This window comes from Onychomys torridus, chromosome 5, assembly GCF_903995425.1.
Source record: "Onychomys torridus chromosome 5, mOncTor1.1, whole genome shotgun sequence".
Classification (NCBI taxonomy): Eukaryota; Metazoa; Chordata; class Mammalia; order Rodentia; family Cricetidae; genus Onychomys; species Onychomys torridus.
The window spans coordinates 68,432,352-68,449,945 of NC_050447.1; the positions used below are offsets into that span (position 1 = coordinate 68,432,352).

The window sequence follows — 17,594 nt, forward strand, 5'->3', positions numbered from 1 at the left end:
ATACTTTGCCACATGGCTTGTGGCTTACCAGTGTCTTTACATGTTGCTTTTCATGGCGGCGGTAGGCGGTGTCTCCTTCCAGCCTTCTACTTCCCAGAATTCTCTTCTCTCTTGTCCCGCCTATACTTCCTTGCCTGGCCACTGGCCAATCAGAACTTTATTTACACAGAGCAATATCCACAGCACCGCTTGATCCACCATGCTCTTCTGTAAGAAGTTCTAACTCCCTCATTCTTAAAGGTCCCTATCATGGCCTCCTGCCTTTCGCTCTGTCCTCTTAAGATGTCTTCCTAAGATATACCTCAGAAGAAAGGCTCTGTCCTTGCTCTCAGTTCCTTTCAATCCATTAATTCCTGTGGCTTTCACTGCAACCTCTTCTATACTGGATTCTTTCTTAAGCTTGAGCCTTGCATTTCCAACTTCTTGCTATACCATAGTCACATCAAATATGGTATTTTCAGACTGGCATTGTTTCCTCTGAAATGATTTCCTCTCATTTTCCCTAATTGAGCAACAACTCTTGGATCTCTCTGGCTGTCTGAGCCTGGAGTTCTCCCTCATTTCCCAAAAGAGGCAGTTAGCACTAAATTTTATAACTTCATAGAGTTACTGGGGCTGTTTACTAGTTTCCATCCTGGCCTCTGTGTCTTTTATATAATCTGTCTTCCTTGATATCACCAAAACTGACTTTTTTTTCTAAACTCAAGGCTCTTCCTGGTTGCTTTTACCACTTAAATCTTCTATCCTGACCATACACTTGACAGACCATCAATTTGTTAGTTTATAAGACCCTCTAACACAGTGGCTCTCAATCTTCCTAATGCTGAGACCTTTTAATACATGTTGTGTATTAACACCTCATATTGTGATAACCCTTAGCCATAAAATTATTTTCATTGCTACTTTGTTACTGTTGTGAATCATAATATAAATATTTGTGTTCTCTGATGGTCTTAGGCAACCCTTGTGAAAGGGTCCTTTGACTACCCCCAAAAGGAGTTGAGACCCACAGGTTGAAAATCACTGCTTAAACCCTGTATGTTAACTACCCTCACAGCCTTATGCTGCCATTTTGCTGGTATAGTAAACTCCTTTTGGAAAGGAACTGTGTTTATTCTTTTTTTTTTTGCTTTTATTGATATTGAATATAGTTTTTTTCATAATTTCTAATTCCTCCAAGTTCCTCCCTACCTCCCCTCCCATCCAGATCCATATCCTTTCTGCATAGAAAACAGACATCTAAATAATAATGATAAAATGAGATAAAACAAAAATAAATCAGAATAGGACAAAACAAACAAACAAGAAAGAGCTGAAGATAAAGCACAATAGAATCAGAGACACATGTTTGCAGACATGGGAATCTTGCAAAACACAAAAACCAGAAGCCATAATCTATATACAAAGGATCTGTAAGGTTTAAAGAAAATGCCCTGACAAAACATTATTAGACAAAGAACTTTGAAGAAGACTTTTGTGTTGGCCATCTATTGCTGGGCATGGGCCTGCCTTTAAGAATGGTTTGTATCCCAAACACTACTTGTGTAAAACAAAAAAACAGAACCCCACAAAACAACACTAGCAACAAAATGGCTCCAGATGGTTGCTGATGACATTTTACTATACATTCTACTATACTCACATGTCATTGCCTTGCTCCAGCCTCCATCATCACACAATCTTCCTCCTGAAGCAGTGGGGAACAAATACAGAGACCCACAACCAGAGTATAAAAGACCTTGGAACACTCGATCCTAAATGGGATGTCTCCATCAAATGAGAGGAGACAGAAAGTGTAAGAACCAGAGGGAAGGGATACACCAAGAAAACAAGGCCCTTTAAATCAATATGTTGGATGCACATATGAACTCACAAAGATTGAAGCCACATGCACAGGGCCTGCATAGGTCTGCACCAGTTAGAGTGCTTGAGCTGAAAGGAGAAATGGACACAAGCCCCCATATCTAACCTAGAAGCAGTCTCCAATTGAGAACCACTGGCAAATGAAAATTTAATTTCCTCCAAGGAAGTCTCACAGCGGGGGAAAAAACTACTCTTAAGGGTAGGCTGCATGGTCAGCAGTAGATGACCAATAGAAAACGAACTCAGAGGCATCTTTGGAGGCTCTTGTCTCACAATGCCATGTCAGAGTTTTTCTCTTTTTTTTATTTTTATTTAATTTTTAAATTTTTATTTTATTTATTTTTCTTTTTTTTTTTACCCTATATGTACTTTGCATATTCCCATTTAGTGTTTTCGTGGGATTCCTGAGTGTGCAAATGAGTGGTTCTGTTTCATGTACCTTCTCTTGGGCTCTTTTCCTCCTGTTGTGTGTTTTGTCCAATTCCAATGTGTTATTTTTTTGTTTACCATATTATATTATATTACATGACATTACATTACATTACATTATATTTGTATTGGAAGTTTTCCTGTGTCCCGGTCAGCTGGCGGTCAAGACAAATCTCTCCTACTCATGTCCTCCAAGTAAACACACAGAAGCTTATATTACTTATAACTGCTTGGCCATTAGCTCAAGCTTATTACTGACTAGCTCTTACACTTAATTTAGCTCATAATTCTTATTTATGTTTAGCCATGTGGCCTGCTACCTTTTCTCAGTTCTGCCTTGTCATCTTGTTTCCTTTGTGTCTTGCTGGTGACTCCTGACTCAGCCTTCCTCTTCCCAGAATTCTCCTTGTCTGCTTATCCCACCTATACTTCCTGGCTACTGGCCAAGCAGCATTTTATTTATCAACCAATCAGAGCAACACATATTCATAGCATACAGAATGGCATGGCGGGACTACATTTACCACCAGCTCTGGGAACTATGCTCACTGCCGACTCTGGAAAGCAGTGGGTCTATGCTTCAATCCAGTAACATGTAGCCCAAAAACCTTTTCTTTCTTTCATTTTTTTTTTTTGTACTAGCAAAAGCTATGTCCACCACACCATGCTGTGTGGCTTGTAAACAATATTGTGTACAATGGCAGGAATCTGCCATGCTGCACTCAAGCCCATAGGCTGTGAACCTGCCATACTGTAGCTCAAGTCCACATACCATGGCATCTCTATCTTGACCTGCATGAGACATGAAGTAGAAAGCTATTTTGGGCTCTATTAATGTGTGTTTTAAAGCCATTTTAAAACTCTTTTAGGCCTTATGGAAATTCAATAACACCACATTGGGCACCAAATGTAGTTGGAAGTTTTCCTGTATCCCAGCCAGCTGATAGTTGGGACAAATCTCTCCCACTCACATCCACAAGTAAACACACAGAGGCTTACTTATATTAATTATGACTGCTTGGCCATTAGCTCAAGCTTATAACTAACTAGCTCTTACACTTAATTTAACCCATAATTCTTATTTATGTTTAGCCACATGGCTTGGTAACTTTTCTCAGTTCTGCCTTTTCATATATTATATTATATTATGTTATGTTATGTTTTGTTTTGTTATGTTATATTATATTACATTACATTATATTATATTATATTATATTCCCTTAGAAGCCTGTTTGTTTTCTAATGAGAGGTAGAAAAAGAATGGAGCCAGATGGGAGGAACTGGGAGGAGCAAAGAGATAGGAAACCACAATCATGACATATGAGAAAAAAAAACCTCCTATTTTTAATAAAAGGAGGAGAAAGAATTGTTTAGTTTATATCACTGTTGAAACTCCATTGATGAAAATAAATTTTTCATTTGCAAGTGATCATCAGTTGGAGATAGCTTCTAGGTTAGAGATGGAAGCTTTGTCCATGTCTCCTTTCATCACTGGGACCCCATGTGGTGCAGACCTGAGCAGGCCCTGTGCATGCTACCATAGTTTCTGTGAGTTCCTGTTTGTTGGTCTTGCTGTGTTTAAAAGACCTTTTTTCCTTGGTGTTCTTCACCCCCTCTGGCTCCTACATGAGCTCTGAGAGAAGGAATTTGATGGAGACATCTCATTTAGGACTGAGTGTTCTGAGGTCTCTCACTCTGCAGATTGTAAGGCTGTGATTCTCTATCTTTGTTCCTCACTAATGCCAGAAGCTTCTCTGATGATGGCTGCAATCTATGGATATGGCAGAATGTCATTAGGAGTCATTTTATTGCTATGTTCCTTTAGTAGAACAGTAGTATTTCATTTTCCCCTAGGCCCCTGGCCTATCTTGTCTCAGGTTCTTGGCCACCTGAGCAGTGTCAGATATGGGTCTTTGATGGAACATCTGTAGGTCTGACAAGCCATCTTCTCTTTGGCTAACAAGTCTGAGGAGACTGGAAATAGATACCATGTTTGATAGGAAACTCTTTCCTTCTTTCCAGGCAAAGTAAAACTTCTTTTTTCCCTTGGTTCCTAGAAACTGTGTGTTGCCTCTCCTCCATCACTTGGCGTGTTGCTCTGCTAGCTGTTTGCACTTGTGTTTGCCAGCCATGCAGCACCTGAGGGAAACCTCTCGTGGCCATGGACAGCTAGCTGGCCTTAGCCTAGACCCTGGCACAAGAAGAACATGCTGGCTAAATGGGTGGACAAATGGAACCAAAGGATAGCCTACTCAAAGATACCGCTGATCTTCCTTAAACCTTGTTATCTCCCTATTCCTTGGTCAAATCAGAAGTCTCCACATTTTGCTTCTGTTGTGTTTTTAAGGACTATTTAGTACTCCTAAACATTATGCGCTCATGTAGCAGGCTTTCATTTGGACCACCAACCAGCTCCCACAAATCATGTAACAGGGACTTATTTTTAGTTATGAATGCTCAGCCTTATGCTTGTCCCACTAGCTCTTACAACTCAATTTAACCTATTTCTCTTGATCTGCATTTTGCCTCAGGGCTTTTTACCTTTCTTTCATTCTGTATTTCCTACTCTGTGTCTGACTAGCTGGCTGGCTGGCTGGCTGGCTGACCGACCCGCTGACCAGCTGGCCCCAGGCATCTCCCTCTCTCTCTCCCTTGTTCTCATTCCCCCACCTCTCTCTTTCCGTCTCTCCTAGATTCCTCCTCCTCCTTATTCTCTCTGCCTGCCAGCCTTATTTATCTCTCTACTGCCTAGCTATTAGTCGTTCAGCTTTTTATTAGACCCATCAGGTGCCTTGGACAGGTGAGGTGAAATAAATACAACACATCTTTACATAGTTAAACAAATGCGGCATAAACAAATGTAACACATCTTTACATAAAGTAACATTCCAAATCACCCTCAAGTAGTCTCTACTCCACAAATTGAATATATGAATTATGAAGTGGGAATGCTAGTAGATGATGTATCTTGAGGCCTGTGCTCTATGGATAAAAACATCTTGCTTTTGAGGGCGATAGGCAGCTTTAAAATACTTAAGGTCTTATCCCTTGGCAGTTCTTTCTCACTGTCTTCTTCCTCTGGTACTCTAAAGACACTGGCAGTGCACACAAACTACCTGATCATACTGTCCCGTCATGTAAGTGCCATAACTAAGTACCATACCCTTTCGTTTCAATTAGATAAAAACCAGAGCTGTGGCTTGCAAGTAATGCAAGTCCACTGGGGGAATTAAAAGTTCGCTGAGAGCGGACCCATTCTAATAAAAAGCTTTTGCACAGCCAGTGATTCCATCCACCCTGTGGCTTCCCTGTTCCTTGGGGTATGATGAAATATCAAGTAAGAGGACCTTTGGAAGTAGTTTGAGGAATTTATTTTAATTGGAAATAGTGGTAGCATTCTGTGCTTGGAGTATACCCTGGATCATACACAGCAGTGTCATCAGTTTGTATAATGAACCATGGAGCATCCACGTCTGCCATGGTTCAGGAGCTCAGTTTCATTTGTTTCAAGTTTTCTCTGTTCCTGCCTGCACATATACTAACTGAATTAATAGGTTCGTGTCTCTCTACTGCCCTTGCTCCTATTGTTCCCAGTGACTGCATTGTATATCGGTACCTATATCAAGCCACTAATAGACCTTCAAATATTTCCTGTTGAGATAAACCCATAAAGCAAACAGAGTAGGTGGTGGACAAAGACAATTATCATTTAAGTAGTACATCCATAATTCTAAAGTCTTCAGCACATCTTGGGCTCTGCTCATGCATTAAGCACCTTACATATGTGCTCTCATTTGACTCTCAGAGTCCTTCTTCTCGGGTGTTCTCCCCATCTCACAGATGAGAGGTTACACTGGAGAAGGTACACTGCCCAGATTACATAGCTGTGATTGCAGAGCTGGCCAGCATCACCTGGAACTAATGTAGAGGGTTCATATTCCAGCCTGACTCCAAAGCTCACGTTTTTACAGATTATTGCAGTGTTCCCTGGCTTGAGGGTTGGATTCCAGAACATAAAACTTAGGTAACAAACTAAGGTAATATCATCCTTTAGAAGCCTTGTTATTAGTTATGTGTCCTTGTAATTATAGCAGTACTTGAATAGTATCACATTTCTGAGACTGGTTTTACAGTTGTTGAATGTGCCTTTACTTTCTCACTTTTATATTTTTAGATGCATCATCCCATTCAGATGAAACCTGCAGATAGTGAAAAGTCAAACGGTAGGTGGCAACCAATGTCTAATGTAATAATGTCTACTACTTTAAGTCAGGTGGGGAGGGAGGAGCCACTCTAGCTGTTGCTTCCCTCTGGAAGGTGGACAGCTACTACTCCAGCCATTATGGTTAGCACATCTGGTGAAATATGTGCTCCACTCTTCCTTCTCATTTATCTGTGGAAGGAAAAACAACAGCAACTGTGAAGGCTGTGACAAGGACTGGTTTTCCATTTCCTTTGCTTAGGGTTTGCCCTGTGTGGTAATCTTGTGGGATTTGGCTAGTATTGATCTACTCCTAGTACAACACAGGGGTACCTAACCAGTGGGCAGAACATGAGTGGGACGTGAGTAGCCCAGTAAAAGCCACCATTTTCTGCTCTCTTATTGTTCCTTTTTGTCTGTCTTACTACATTTTTCTCTAAATTGTACCAATACATTTGCACCAGAATCCATTCAGTATTCAGACTGCTGGTTAAATGAACATATAGTTGCTGCAAAAAACAATAAGTATTTGGTGAAATCTATAATAAAATTGAGATTTGCTTCTTCAAGACATTTCAGGGTTGATAGTCCACATTTTTATTGAGTTTTTGCTCCCATCTCTAAAAGCCCCCTGTCCCCATTTTGTTCTTTTAATTTATGGAAATACATGTTAAAAGAACCATCTATCTTCTTGGACCACAGAGCTCCTCTGTCCCACAAGACTGACATAATCAGCACTGTTTCCTTCCAGCTCAAAATTTTGCACCTCATTAATTAATAATCAGGGCAGAAACCATGCACTTAGAGATCTATATATCTGCACCTGTAAATTATGATTAGACTCCAAATCTCTCCACAATGTGGGGTTTTTTGTTTTTTTGGTTGGTTGGTTGGTTGGTTTGGGTTTTTTTTGTTTTTGTTTTTGGGGGGTTTGTTTTTGTTTGGGGGGGTTATTTTTTTTGTTTTCTGCTAATTGTAGTGTACCCCATTTTCTGGCTTCTTCCTGGACTGTAAAGTTTTGAAGAAGGGCCCTGGTTTGTCAGGGCTAGCACTCGCTCTCTACCACTTACCCACGCCCTCTGAGCAGGTTCTGGGGCTTTGCTTGTGTCCTCTCAGCCACATACTTCCCTCAGTGCCGATTCCCCTTCCCTGTACTATCTTATCATACACAATGGCATTTATCACGAGAAACTTTTAAAAACTTGCCACTCTTTTGTTGTGAGGCCATGATCAAATTCCTTCCTTCCTTCCTTCCTTCCTTCCTTCCTTCCTTCCTTCCTTCCTTCCTTCCTTCCTTCCTTCCTGTTACTCATTTATCATTTACTATGTGCCAGGCAAGTTGGCTAAGGAATGGTATTACAGCAGTAAATCTGAAAAAGAAGAAAGACTATGTCACTAACATGGAACTTTGCATATGCTCATTCATAAAACAGGAATAGTAATAACACTCCAAATGAGTTGGATTTTTGTTTCTTCTAGAGTCTCAATAAGATTTTTTATACAGTCTTTGTAAATGATGGACACTCCTTGAAGTGTTAGATATTACCTCCCAGAGGGATACCCTGGCTGTGGAGCAGTCTTTGCTGAGCATACCTTCCTCTAAAGACAGCCATTTCTGTTCTACCCCCAGACTTCCCATATACTCATCCGTGGCAAGCAGAGGAGAGGAATCATGTGACACAAACCCTGTCAGTGTATGGCTTCTTGGAGTTTCTAGCCACTAAGAGATGCTCTCCCTATCTTTTGGCTCCATACTTCTCTAAATTATATCAGAGCAAAAGTCATGGAATGAAAGTCTGTGGAAAGCTTTATGCTATATTTATAAACACACCAATTAGATAATTGAGATGATCACAGAGGGCCTGAAATACCCAAGTATTGAAATACGGTTTATTTTCTTTCTTGTATTGTCATCTACTGTTCATGTGTACAACCAGATGCACAAACCTGCACTGCCAAGAGTTCTCAGTATTTTGCTGCTTCTATTCTCCATTGTTAACTCTGGACACAGTGTTTCTTTTAAGTCTAAAACTAAACTGTGTACCCCAAATTCTTCATGATCTCAAAAGTCAAGGAGGTTTTCAGTATCCTTTTTACTACACTAAAAAGACCTTAAAATTCCCCTTTTGAGGAGCTGCATAGAGAACCTGGTAAAGTAAGCCACAGCTGGAAGCAAGTATTCAAATGAATAAACCTATGGGTGACATTTCTTACACTCATCACCACATGCCATTCCCTTGTCCTCAAAAGTCCATGGCCTTTCATGTTGTAAAATGTATTTAGTCCAACTTCTGAAGTCCTCATAGTTCTTTTTTTTTTTTTTTCTTTTTTGGTTTTTTGAGACAGGGTTTCTCTATGTAGCTTTGCGACTTTCCTGGAACTCGCTTTGTAGACCAGGCTGGCCTAGAACTCACAGAGATCCGCCTGGCTCTCCCTCCCGAGTGCAGGGATTAAAGGTGTGCGCCACCACCGCCCAGCGTTCTCATAGTTCTTAAGGTCTCAACACTATTTAGAAGTTCAAAGTCTGTTTTGAGACTCAAGGCAGTCTCTTAACTGTGGCCCCTGTAAAACCAAAAATTAAGTATATAACTTAGAAAATTCCACAAGGGGGGAATGGGGACATAGTAAGGAAATATTAGACCAAAGCAAGACTAAAACCCAGCAGGGAAAATACTGTAGCTGTGTCCAGTATCTAGGACTTTAGTTTAAAAGGGATTAGATGTCTCAGCCCTATAGCTTTGCTGTTGGATGTAACATACATCTCTTTTTTGAGCTGATTCTACCTCTTGTATTCAGCTCTCTGTAGCAGATGTCTCCTGGCTCTGACATCTCCAACATCTTGTAGTCTTTGCTTGTAACCAGGCTTTACAACTTCATGTAATGGCCTGTAAGGGCCTTCTCAAAGGGACTGCAGCACTGCCACATGTTGCCTGGCTTCGGTTTCTCTCTCAAACTATAGAGGAAGAATGCATGACCCCCTCACTCCGGAATCTTTCATGCCTTCAAAGGCAGTGCCATCTAGATTAACTGCCAAGTTAACTGTCAGCTTGAGATGAACCCCTTGTAGCATTTGACTGAATTATCAGCAGCTTTTCTGTGTTGAAGCAATTGCTTTCTATGAGCAAGCAACCCCATGGGCTTACTCCTTTCTTACGTTGGAGTCTTAGCTGAGTAGAGTCTTTTCCTGATGGCACCCTTCCTGTTGTTCCAGTGCAGAGCAGGAGGCCTCTCTCTTTCATGGCTCCACTCTCCTTAACAATCAGTCTCTCCTTAAGCACATGCCTTAGCTGAAATATTAAGCTTCCTAATGTTCTGTTCCTAGTCAACCTATGCATTTTTAATTCCTTCTCCATTTGCTCTTTTTTACTGTAGACCTGCATAAGAGTTATTAGTAATAATCATGCCAAAGATTCAACATTATACTGATTTACAATTTCTTCTAACAAGAAATTAGACCATTACTTTTTTATTTTATTTATTTATTATGGAGATAAGGTCTCTCTATATAGCCATGCCTGGCCTAGAACCCACTATGTAGACCAGGCTGGCCTTGAACTCAGAGATACATCTGCTTCTGCCTTCTAAGGGCTGGAATTAAACACCCAGCAGTCCATTTCTTTTTAATTTAGTATAGCATAAATTCTCAGGACATCGACAGAAAACAGTCAGATTTTTTGCCAAAATATCATAGAAATGGTCTCTAACTCTATTGCTAATAAAGTCCTTATTCCCCCATGAAACCTTTGACCCAGACCTTCACTATTCTCAGCACTTCTGGTTTTCACACTCCTTCTAGAATATGTCATTAAGTTCAACATTTAACTACTTTTCTAGTCCAAAGTTCCAAAGCCTTCCACATTCCTCCAAAAAACAACATGATCAGGTTTTTCTCAGAAACAGCACTACTCTCTGGTACCAACTTCTATATTGGTTACTTTTCTATTGCTCTGAGAAAAGACTATGACTAAAAGAAGAAGAGTTTATTGGGCTGATAGTTTCAAAGGGAGAGTCTATAAGGTTAGGGAAGACATGATGGTAGGAGGCCAGAGCAAGAAGCTACGAGATCACATCTCAACCTCTCAAGCACACATTAGAAAACAAAGTGAACTGGAAGTGAAGTAAGGCTGTGGGAACTCTCATACTCCCTCCAGTAAGGCACCATGTCTTAAAAATTCCATAACCAATCAACATAGTAAAAATGGCAATTTTACCAAAAGCAATATACAGATTCAATGCAATCCCCATCCAAATCCCAACACAATTCTTCACAGACTTGGAAAGAACAATACCTAACTTTATATGGAAAAACAGAAAACCTAGGATAGCTAAAAGAATCCTGTATAATAAATAAATCTCTGAAGGCATCATGATCCTTGACCTCAAGCTCTACTATAGAGCTAAGTAATAAAAATAGCTTGGTACTGGCATAAAAACCAACATGTGGACCAATGGAATCAAATTGAAGATCCTGACATTAATCCACACACCTATGAACATATGATTTTCGGCAAAGAAACCAAAACTGTACCATGGAAAAAAGAAAGTATCTTCAATAGATGGTGCAGGCATAACTGGATGTCAACATGCAGAAGATTGCAAATAGATCCATATCTGTCGCCATGTACAAAACTCAAGTCCAAGTGGATCAAAGACCTCAACATAAAAATCCAATTACACTGAACTTGATAGAAGAGAAAGTAGGAAGTAGTCTGGAACGAATTGGCACAGGAGACCACTTCCTAAATATAACACCAGTAGTACAGACACTGAGAGCGACAATTAATAAATGGACCTCCTGAAACTGAGAAGCTTTTGTAGAGCAAAGGACACGGTCAGTAAGACCAAACGACAGCCAACAGAATGAGAAAAGATCTTTACCAACCCCACATCTGACAGAGGGCTGATCTCCAAAATATATAAAGAACTCAAAAAGCTAGACATCAAAATACTGAACAATCCAATTAAAAAATGGGCTACAGAGCTTAAAAGAAAATTCTCAACAGAAGAATCTCAAGTGGCTGAAAGGCATTTAAGGAATTGCTCAACATCCTTAGTCATCAGTGAAATGCAAATCAAAACAACTCTGAGATACCATCTTACACCTGTTAGAATAGCTAAAATCAAAAACACTGAAGACAGCTTTATGTTGGAGAGGATGTGGAGCAAGGGGAACACTCTACTACTGTTTTTGGGAATGCAAACTTGTACAGCCACTCTGGAAATCATTATGGTGGTTTCTCAGAAAACTGGGAATAAGTCTTCTTCAAGACCCAGTTATACCACTCTTGGGCATATACCCAAGGAATGCTCAATCTTACCACAAGGACACATGCTCAACTATGTTCATATTAGCATTATTTGTAATAGCAAGAACCTGGAAACAACCAAGATGCCCCTCAACTGAAGAATGGATAAAGAAAATATGGCACATATACACAATGGAGTAATCAGCAGTAAAAAAACAATGATATCGTGAAATTTGCAGGCAAATGGATGGAACTAGAAAATATCATCTTGAGTGAGGTAACCCAGACTCAGAAGGACAAACATAGTATGTACTCACTCATAAGTGGATACTAAATGGGAGGGAAGGGATGGCCAGACTGCAACCCACAGCTCCAGAGAGGCTAGCTAACAGGGAAAGACACTAGGAGGGACACATGGATGATCCTGTGAAGGAGACGTGGATGAGATCTACATGAGTGGACTGGGTGTGGGGGGAGGGTGGCAGAGGGCATAGGGAGTGGGAGGGTCAGGCTGAAACAGGGAAAGAGTGGGAGGGCAGGGAGGAAGATACCATCATAGATGAGGACATCATGGGAACAGGAAGAGGCAGGGTGCTGGGGAGGCTCTCAGGAATCCACAAGGTTGACCCCACCTTGGTCTGCTGGCAGTGGTCCAGAGGGTGCCTGGACCAGTCTACTCTGGTGACCAGCCTAGCAAATAACCTAGCTGTCATCATAGAGTGTAGCTAGAGTTTTCCTGCCTGTCCCACCAACAGGACAAATCTCTCTTGCCCGCTAGGCCCATAGACACTTAGACCCAACCAAGTAAACACACAGAAACTTATATTGTTTACAAACTGTATGGCCATGGCAGGCTTCTTGCTATTTAGTTCTTATATCTTATATCTTATATCTTATATCAAGTATATCATTTGATGCTAGGTTCAACATGTTTATTGAAGAACTTCATTACAACATAAGAGAAACTATTATTCATATAAAGAAAACTTTCTCTAAATAAAAAAATTTAAAAAATAAAAATAAAAATTGCATAACCTTCCCAAAAAGTGCCAGGTGTTTAGATGCATGAGCCTTTGGGGAACATTTACCAAGCAAACTCCCACAGAGTCTGTAAAGAACTTGGCCTAATACCTGGCACACCAGAAATACTCAGTTTGCTGTGTTATGCTAATGCTAAGTTAGCAGCACAGTCTATAACTGGGTGAGACATTTTATTGCATTCTAAGTGGCCAGCCTGGCACACGTAGACTGCTCACATCACAGTATAAGCTCATACACGGACTGAGGATCCCCAAACCTGCTTGTGGGTTGAGTTCTCCTTTTGCTTTCATTTTCTGAATTTCTGATTTAAAAAGTCAAAACATGTGAATAGACTTACAATTATATTTCAAAAACTCTATTATGAGAACTCAAATGGAACTTTGCCTTGCATAGATATGAATAGCTTACATAGTCCCCTTTGGACCTAACTTAGGAATTAGAAGAAATGTGTACTTTTCTAACTCAAATTATAAGTGCTGCAGCTCTTTCTGATTCCTTATGGCGTTTTTGACAGGTAAGCACAGTTTCAGAAGCATAAAGAACACAAAGATTTCTTTAGTTCAGATGCTTTGAATAGCTCCCGTGGCAATGAAAGAAGTATAACGAACTCTAATTGCACTTTCATTGAGTTTGCTGACATTTATGTATAGCACAAAAGACTCATCAACAGCTAGACAGTTCTGTCTTCATTATCTGTGTGCTCAGATTCTGAAATTTTGAATTTTCTGAGCAAGGACTGCTAATCACAGATCAGTCAGTTATAGACAAGTAAATTCCAGCAAAATAGTCACCCTTTGAATCCCTAGCCATCTATAGTCTGATACAGGGGATCTCTAGTGAGCTCAGAAATGTTAGATGCTTGTACACCAGCCCTGCACTGTTGGATCTTAACTGAATGGGCTTCCTAAACCTCTATGGCTTCCTTTAATCCATCCTTCAAATAGCTATAATTTAATCTACATCCTCTATCACATTCATTCTACTCCATGGCATTTTGTTTTCTGTGTTACTAAGCCAGATGTACAAAGGGAAAATAAAAAATACTACTCTAGATAAGTAATAATTGATGAAGTGTTTAATCAAATACCTTAAAATGCTCAGGCATCAACTTTCTTGTTACTTTCCACTGCAGAAAATTGAGTGATGGTATGAAAAGTATGTTTGAGGAGGTGTGGCATAAGCACAGTTACTTTCTTCCATTCTCCATATATATTTTTCTGTAGCATCCAACTTTCAGTCTTCAGTGAGCTTTCAGTCCTCTTATTATGAAATATAAGGTGCCAGCCACGCAAGATTTAAAAGCAGTTGCCGAAGCAAGTCTACCAGTGAGTGATAACAAAAGCATGCGCTTACTTACCTCTTATGCTATGCTTGGTTCTCACTAGCTAGAGCCAGTATTGACTATTGTCATGCATCTTGTTGTCAAGGAAGATGCTATATAGAAAGAACATAGAATATATACTGTTTTAACTTTACAACCGTACTTGTTTAGAGACCTTAATTCCTAGACTCTAGAAATGCTAATTAAGACCTGTCTCTTTCTCAAGGCCTCTAGAACCTCTGTATTCTTTTGTCAAGCTCAGAGCTAGCCAAAGTCTTAACTATTTTCATGGGAAGGTGAAAACCTTCACAGCCACCGTTAAAAGTAGGCATCACAAAGTATTTTCATCCAGTCACTTTCTGATTTTCTAGAAGATGGAAAAATAATTTTGAAATTCAAAGTGGAGCCACTCGCAGATTTGGAGGCAGTAATTAAATGCCATATGTTAGCACCAACACATTGAAAAGTTGTTAATTAATTCAAGCAGCCCCAAATCCAGGTGTGACTTTGACAGATTGTATGCCAGGGTGTTAGCACAGACTTACAATTAGGAATGTTTTAAAATGACATTTCTAGACCTCTCACTTTAAGAAGTTACCCTCATACTCAGAACATTAACTCTTTCTCATTACACCATGGGAGGAGAATTTTTATTGACCTCTGGTCTGGAAGGTCTTTTGGTTCTATTTCTGCTGTTGATGAAGTAGGGAACCCATCTGTACAGTACTTCCTGGGTGGAAGTATAGTCCCTGCTCAGTTCACTGCATCCTGGAGGAAAGTGGTTCTGCCCTAAAGAGAAGGGAGCTTACTTTTGTTTTTTAAATTCCTCTAAATCACCTACCAGACTACTCTGGATACAGTAGATTGACTTAAGCAATCCACATTCTTACTGATTGACAATTGGCTATGAGCCTCACACAGAGAAAGGGAAATTAACATTTTTACTAGCATATGGAGGTCCCCTCCCCTTTTTTCTTAGCTAATAGTAGATTGAGGAAGAGTTGTCTTTTTTCTTGATATCTGGTTGAGTTTATTCTTAGTGGTACCCAGGAAGTCAAGAGTTCCTCTTAAATTATTTCCATTTTTATAGCACTCATCTCGTGTGGGGCAGGGATGGGCATAGGCTCAGGATCTGCATGTATAGTTTACTGTAATACTACCCTGGAACTCAGAATGTACAAACACTGCAATTTTAGATTTACAAGTGAAACTAGAAACCAAATGAAACTTTTAAAATTTGCTTTTATATTAAAGAACTAAAGCAAGATTCTTTGAGATAAGAAATATGACAGGAATTTTTATTCTCATACAGCTGCCAGCCATAGTTTGGTAGGTATAGAGCCCTGAGCAGGAAATAGTAAGAGGTGGAGACTAGCAGTCTTTCCCTTCCTTCTCCATCCATTTCCATGTCTCCATCAAGGGGCTGCCACATCCTCCCAGGTCCTGCTGTCCAAAACCCTCCATATTCAGTGGCCAGCCCATAGGTAGCCTATAATCATACAGGTGGGGAGACTATAAAGGCTCCTTGTCAAGGGATCTGGGATTGCTGAAGCTTGATGCCCTGGAACCACTAGGTTTGTGCTCATTCATAGTAGATAGCTGGTATTTCACTTGTTCCAGAGGGACAGACAAAAAGAACAGTACTTGAAATTTTTTTTATCCAAATAAAAGATATTCCATAGCCCACCCAGTGACTTTTAATTCTATTACTGTCCTGATCCATTGAGCCAATTCTCTGATCAGATCATAAGATTTTTTTTTTGCCTCCTCCAGGTACACACCACTTTTGTTCTTGACTTTGTCCCTTGTATGTTAAGTATCTTGTCCCACCCCACTACAGATCTCTCCAGACTCTGCCTTTATTTAAGTTTCATCTCAGGAGGACATTAAAAGAGCCCTAGACTTTTGAGTTGTCTTGGAAAGTACCCTGAGTGTAGAGGGAAACAGGAGAAGGGGAACTCTGCACCCTGCTCTGTCACCCTCCATTCCAGGGCTTCAGTTAACCACAGCTGGGTTGGTTAACTGGGTTGCCTTCTCTGCAGTGCTAAGAGAAAGATGAAGAAAAGGAAAAGAAAGAGAAGCTGACAGAAGTGAGATGATTCTCAGAGTCACCATTCAAATTAATAACACTAGAACAGAGAGCAGAGTCTCTAAGTCATGATCATTGCTCTTCCCTTTAGGTCTCATCTACTTCCTCTAGCTTGGAGGAATCAGTAAAGGAATACTTCTGGGCTGGGACTAGGAAAGTGGGTTGTAGTCCAGGTTAAACCACAGAACTCTTGAATGACCCTTGGAAAGTCCCTTTCCCCTTTATGGACTCAGAGATCTGTTTTACAAGTGGATAGCATAAGTCCTTTACTTACTACATGGAATTCTCTGACAAAGAACATTTAGCTGCTTCACTTAGGTTCTTCAGAGCTGCACTGACCAATATAATAGATACATAGGGCTTTGAAATTTTAAATTAAACTGAGATGACATTAAAAAGTCTGTTTCTCCATCATGTTGGACCCTTTTAAGTGTTCAATGAATCCACATGGCTTTAGCTGGATATGGGGTGGCACAGACATCCGACTTTGGGGTCATTATAAGGAATTCTGCAACAATGTTCCTTCAGGGTAAGTCACTGAATTGCAAGTGCTTCAGGAACAGATGACCAAGTACTGGAGGGCTCAGATCACATACCTTAACTTGAGTTCCAGTAGTGCCAGGACTTAGAAAATCCAGGCCAAATACTTACTGTGTACATGGCAATGAGATCCTGCACTAGGACAAAAGAAAGAAGTAACCACCACCTGAACAACAGTATCAAGATGCTACTATACTTTCAGTAACAGAAGTCACACAGTTACTTGTGGCAGAGCCTAAGCCAGGTCTTGAAGGTGTAGCTCTCTCTCTCCTCCCCCACCCACACTTCTAATTCTGAGAAATAGATTAAATTGAAGCAATAGGAGATAAGCAAGCCTTATTTCTAGCAGCACTTCAGAAACTTTAAAAAGGGCCTCTCTCTGAGAAAGGCTGCAAACACTGTCCTGAAATCAGCTGTAATTTTGCCTTATAGGCTAATTATAGTTCAAATATTGTAACAATGGAGATTGGGGGGAACGTTCCAGATCCGAAGAAAACCCTGTCTGATCTTGCCTCTGTCAGGGTTGAAAGTGTGCACAATTGCCATGCTACCCAAAATGTATCTACATTCCTTGAGAAACCTAGCTCCAAGTTACTGCACCAGTACAGCTTCCTCTCGCTCTTCTTTTTCTGGTTTTGCCAGGTAGGGTCTGTCAGAGGTGATTCCCAGGGAATAGCAACAACTTTCTCCTCTAGAATCAACTTCTGTGTCAAGTGTAACCAGCCTGGCTAGTTAGAAGCTAACCAAATTGTTCTTGGGGTCAGAGTGGAAGACAGACCAGATGGGGTGAACTGCAGGAAGAGGGCAGATACAGGTCTGCAGTTAGCTCTAGGACTGCACTCATTCTCACATGGCCAAGCCTGG

At 40.4% G+C, this 17,594-nt stretch overlaps 1 protein-coding gene across 19 annotated transcripts in view; it reads left to right on the top strand.

Annotated features, from left to right (window-relative positions):
* Celf2 (CUGBP Elav-like family member 2) overlaps positions 1–17,594 on the top strand; it is an 859,694-nt gene that overhangs the window by 765,869 nt on the left and 76,231 nt on the right. For all 19 annotated transcript variants that reach the window (XM_036188412.1, XM_036188400.1, XM_036188409.1 and 16 more), the window contains one exon: positions 6,467–6,515. In XM_036188412.1, coding sequence (XP_036044305.1) covers positions 6,467–6,515 — 49 coding nt within the window. The remainder of the gene's footprint in view (positions 1–6,466; positions 6,516–17,594) is intronic.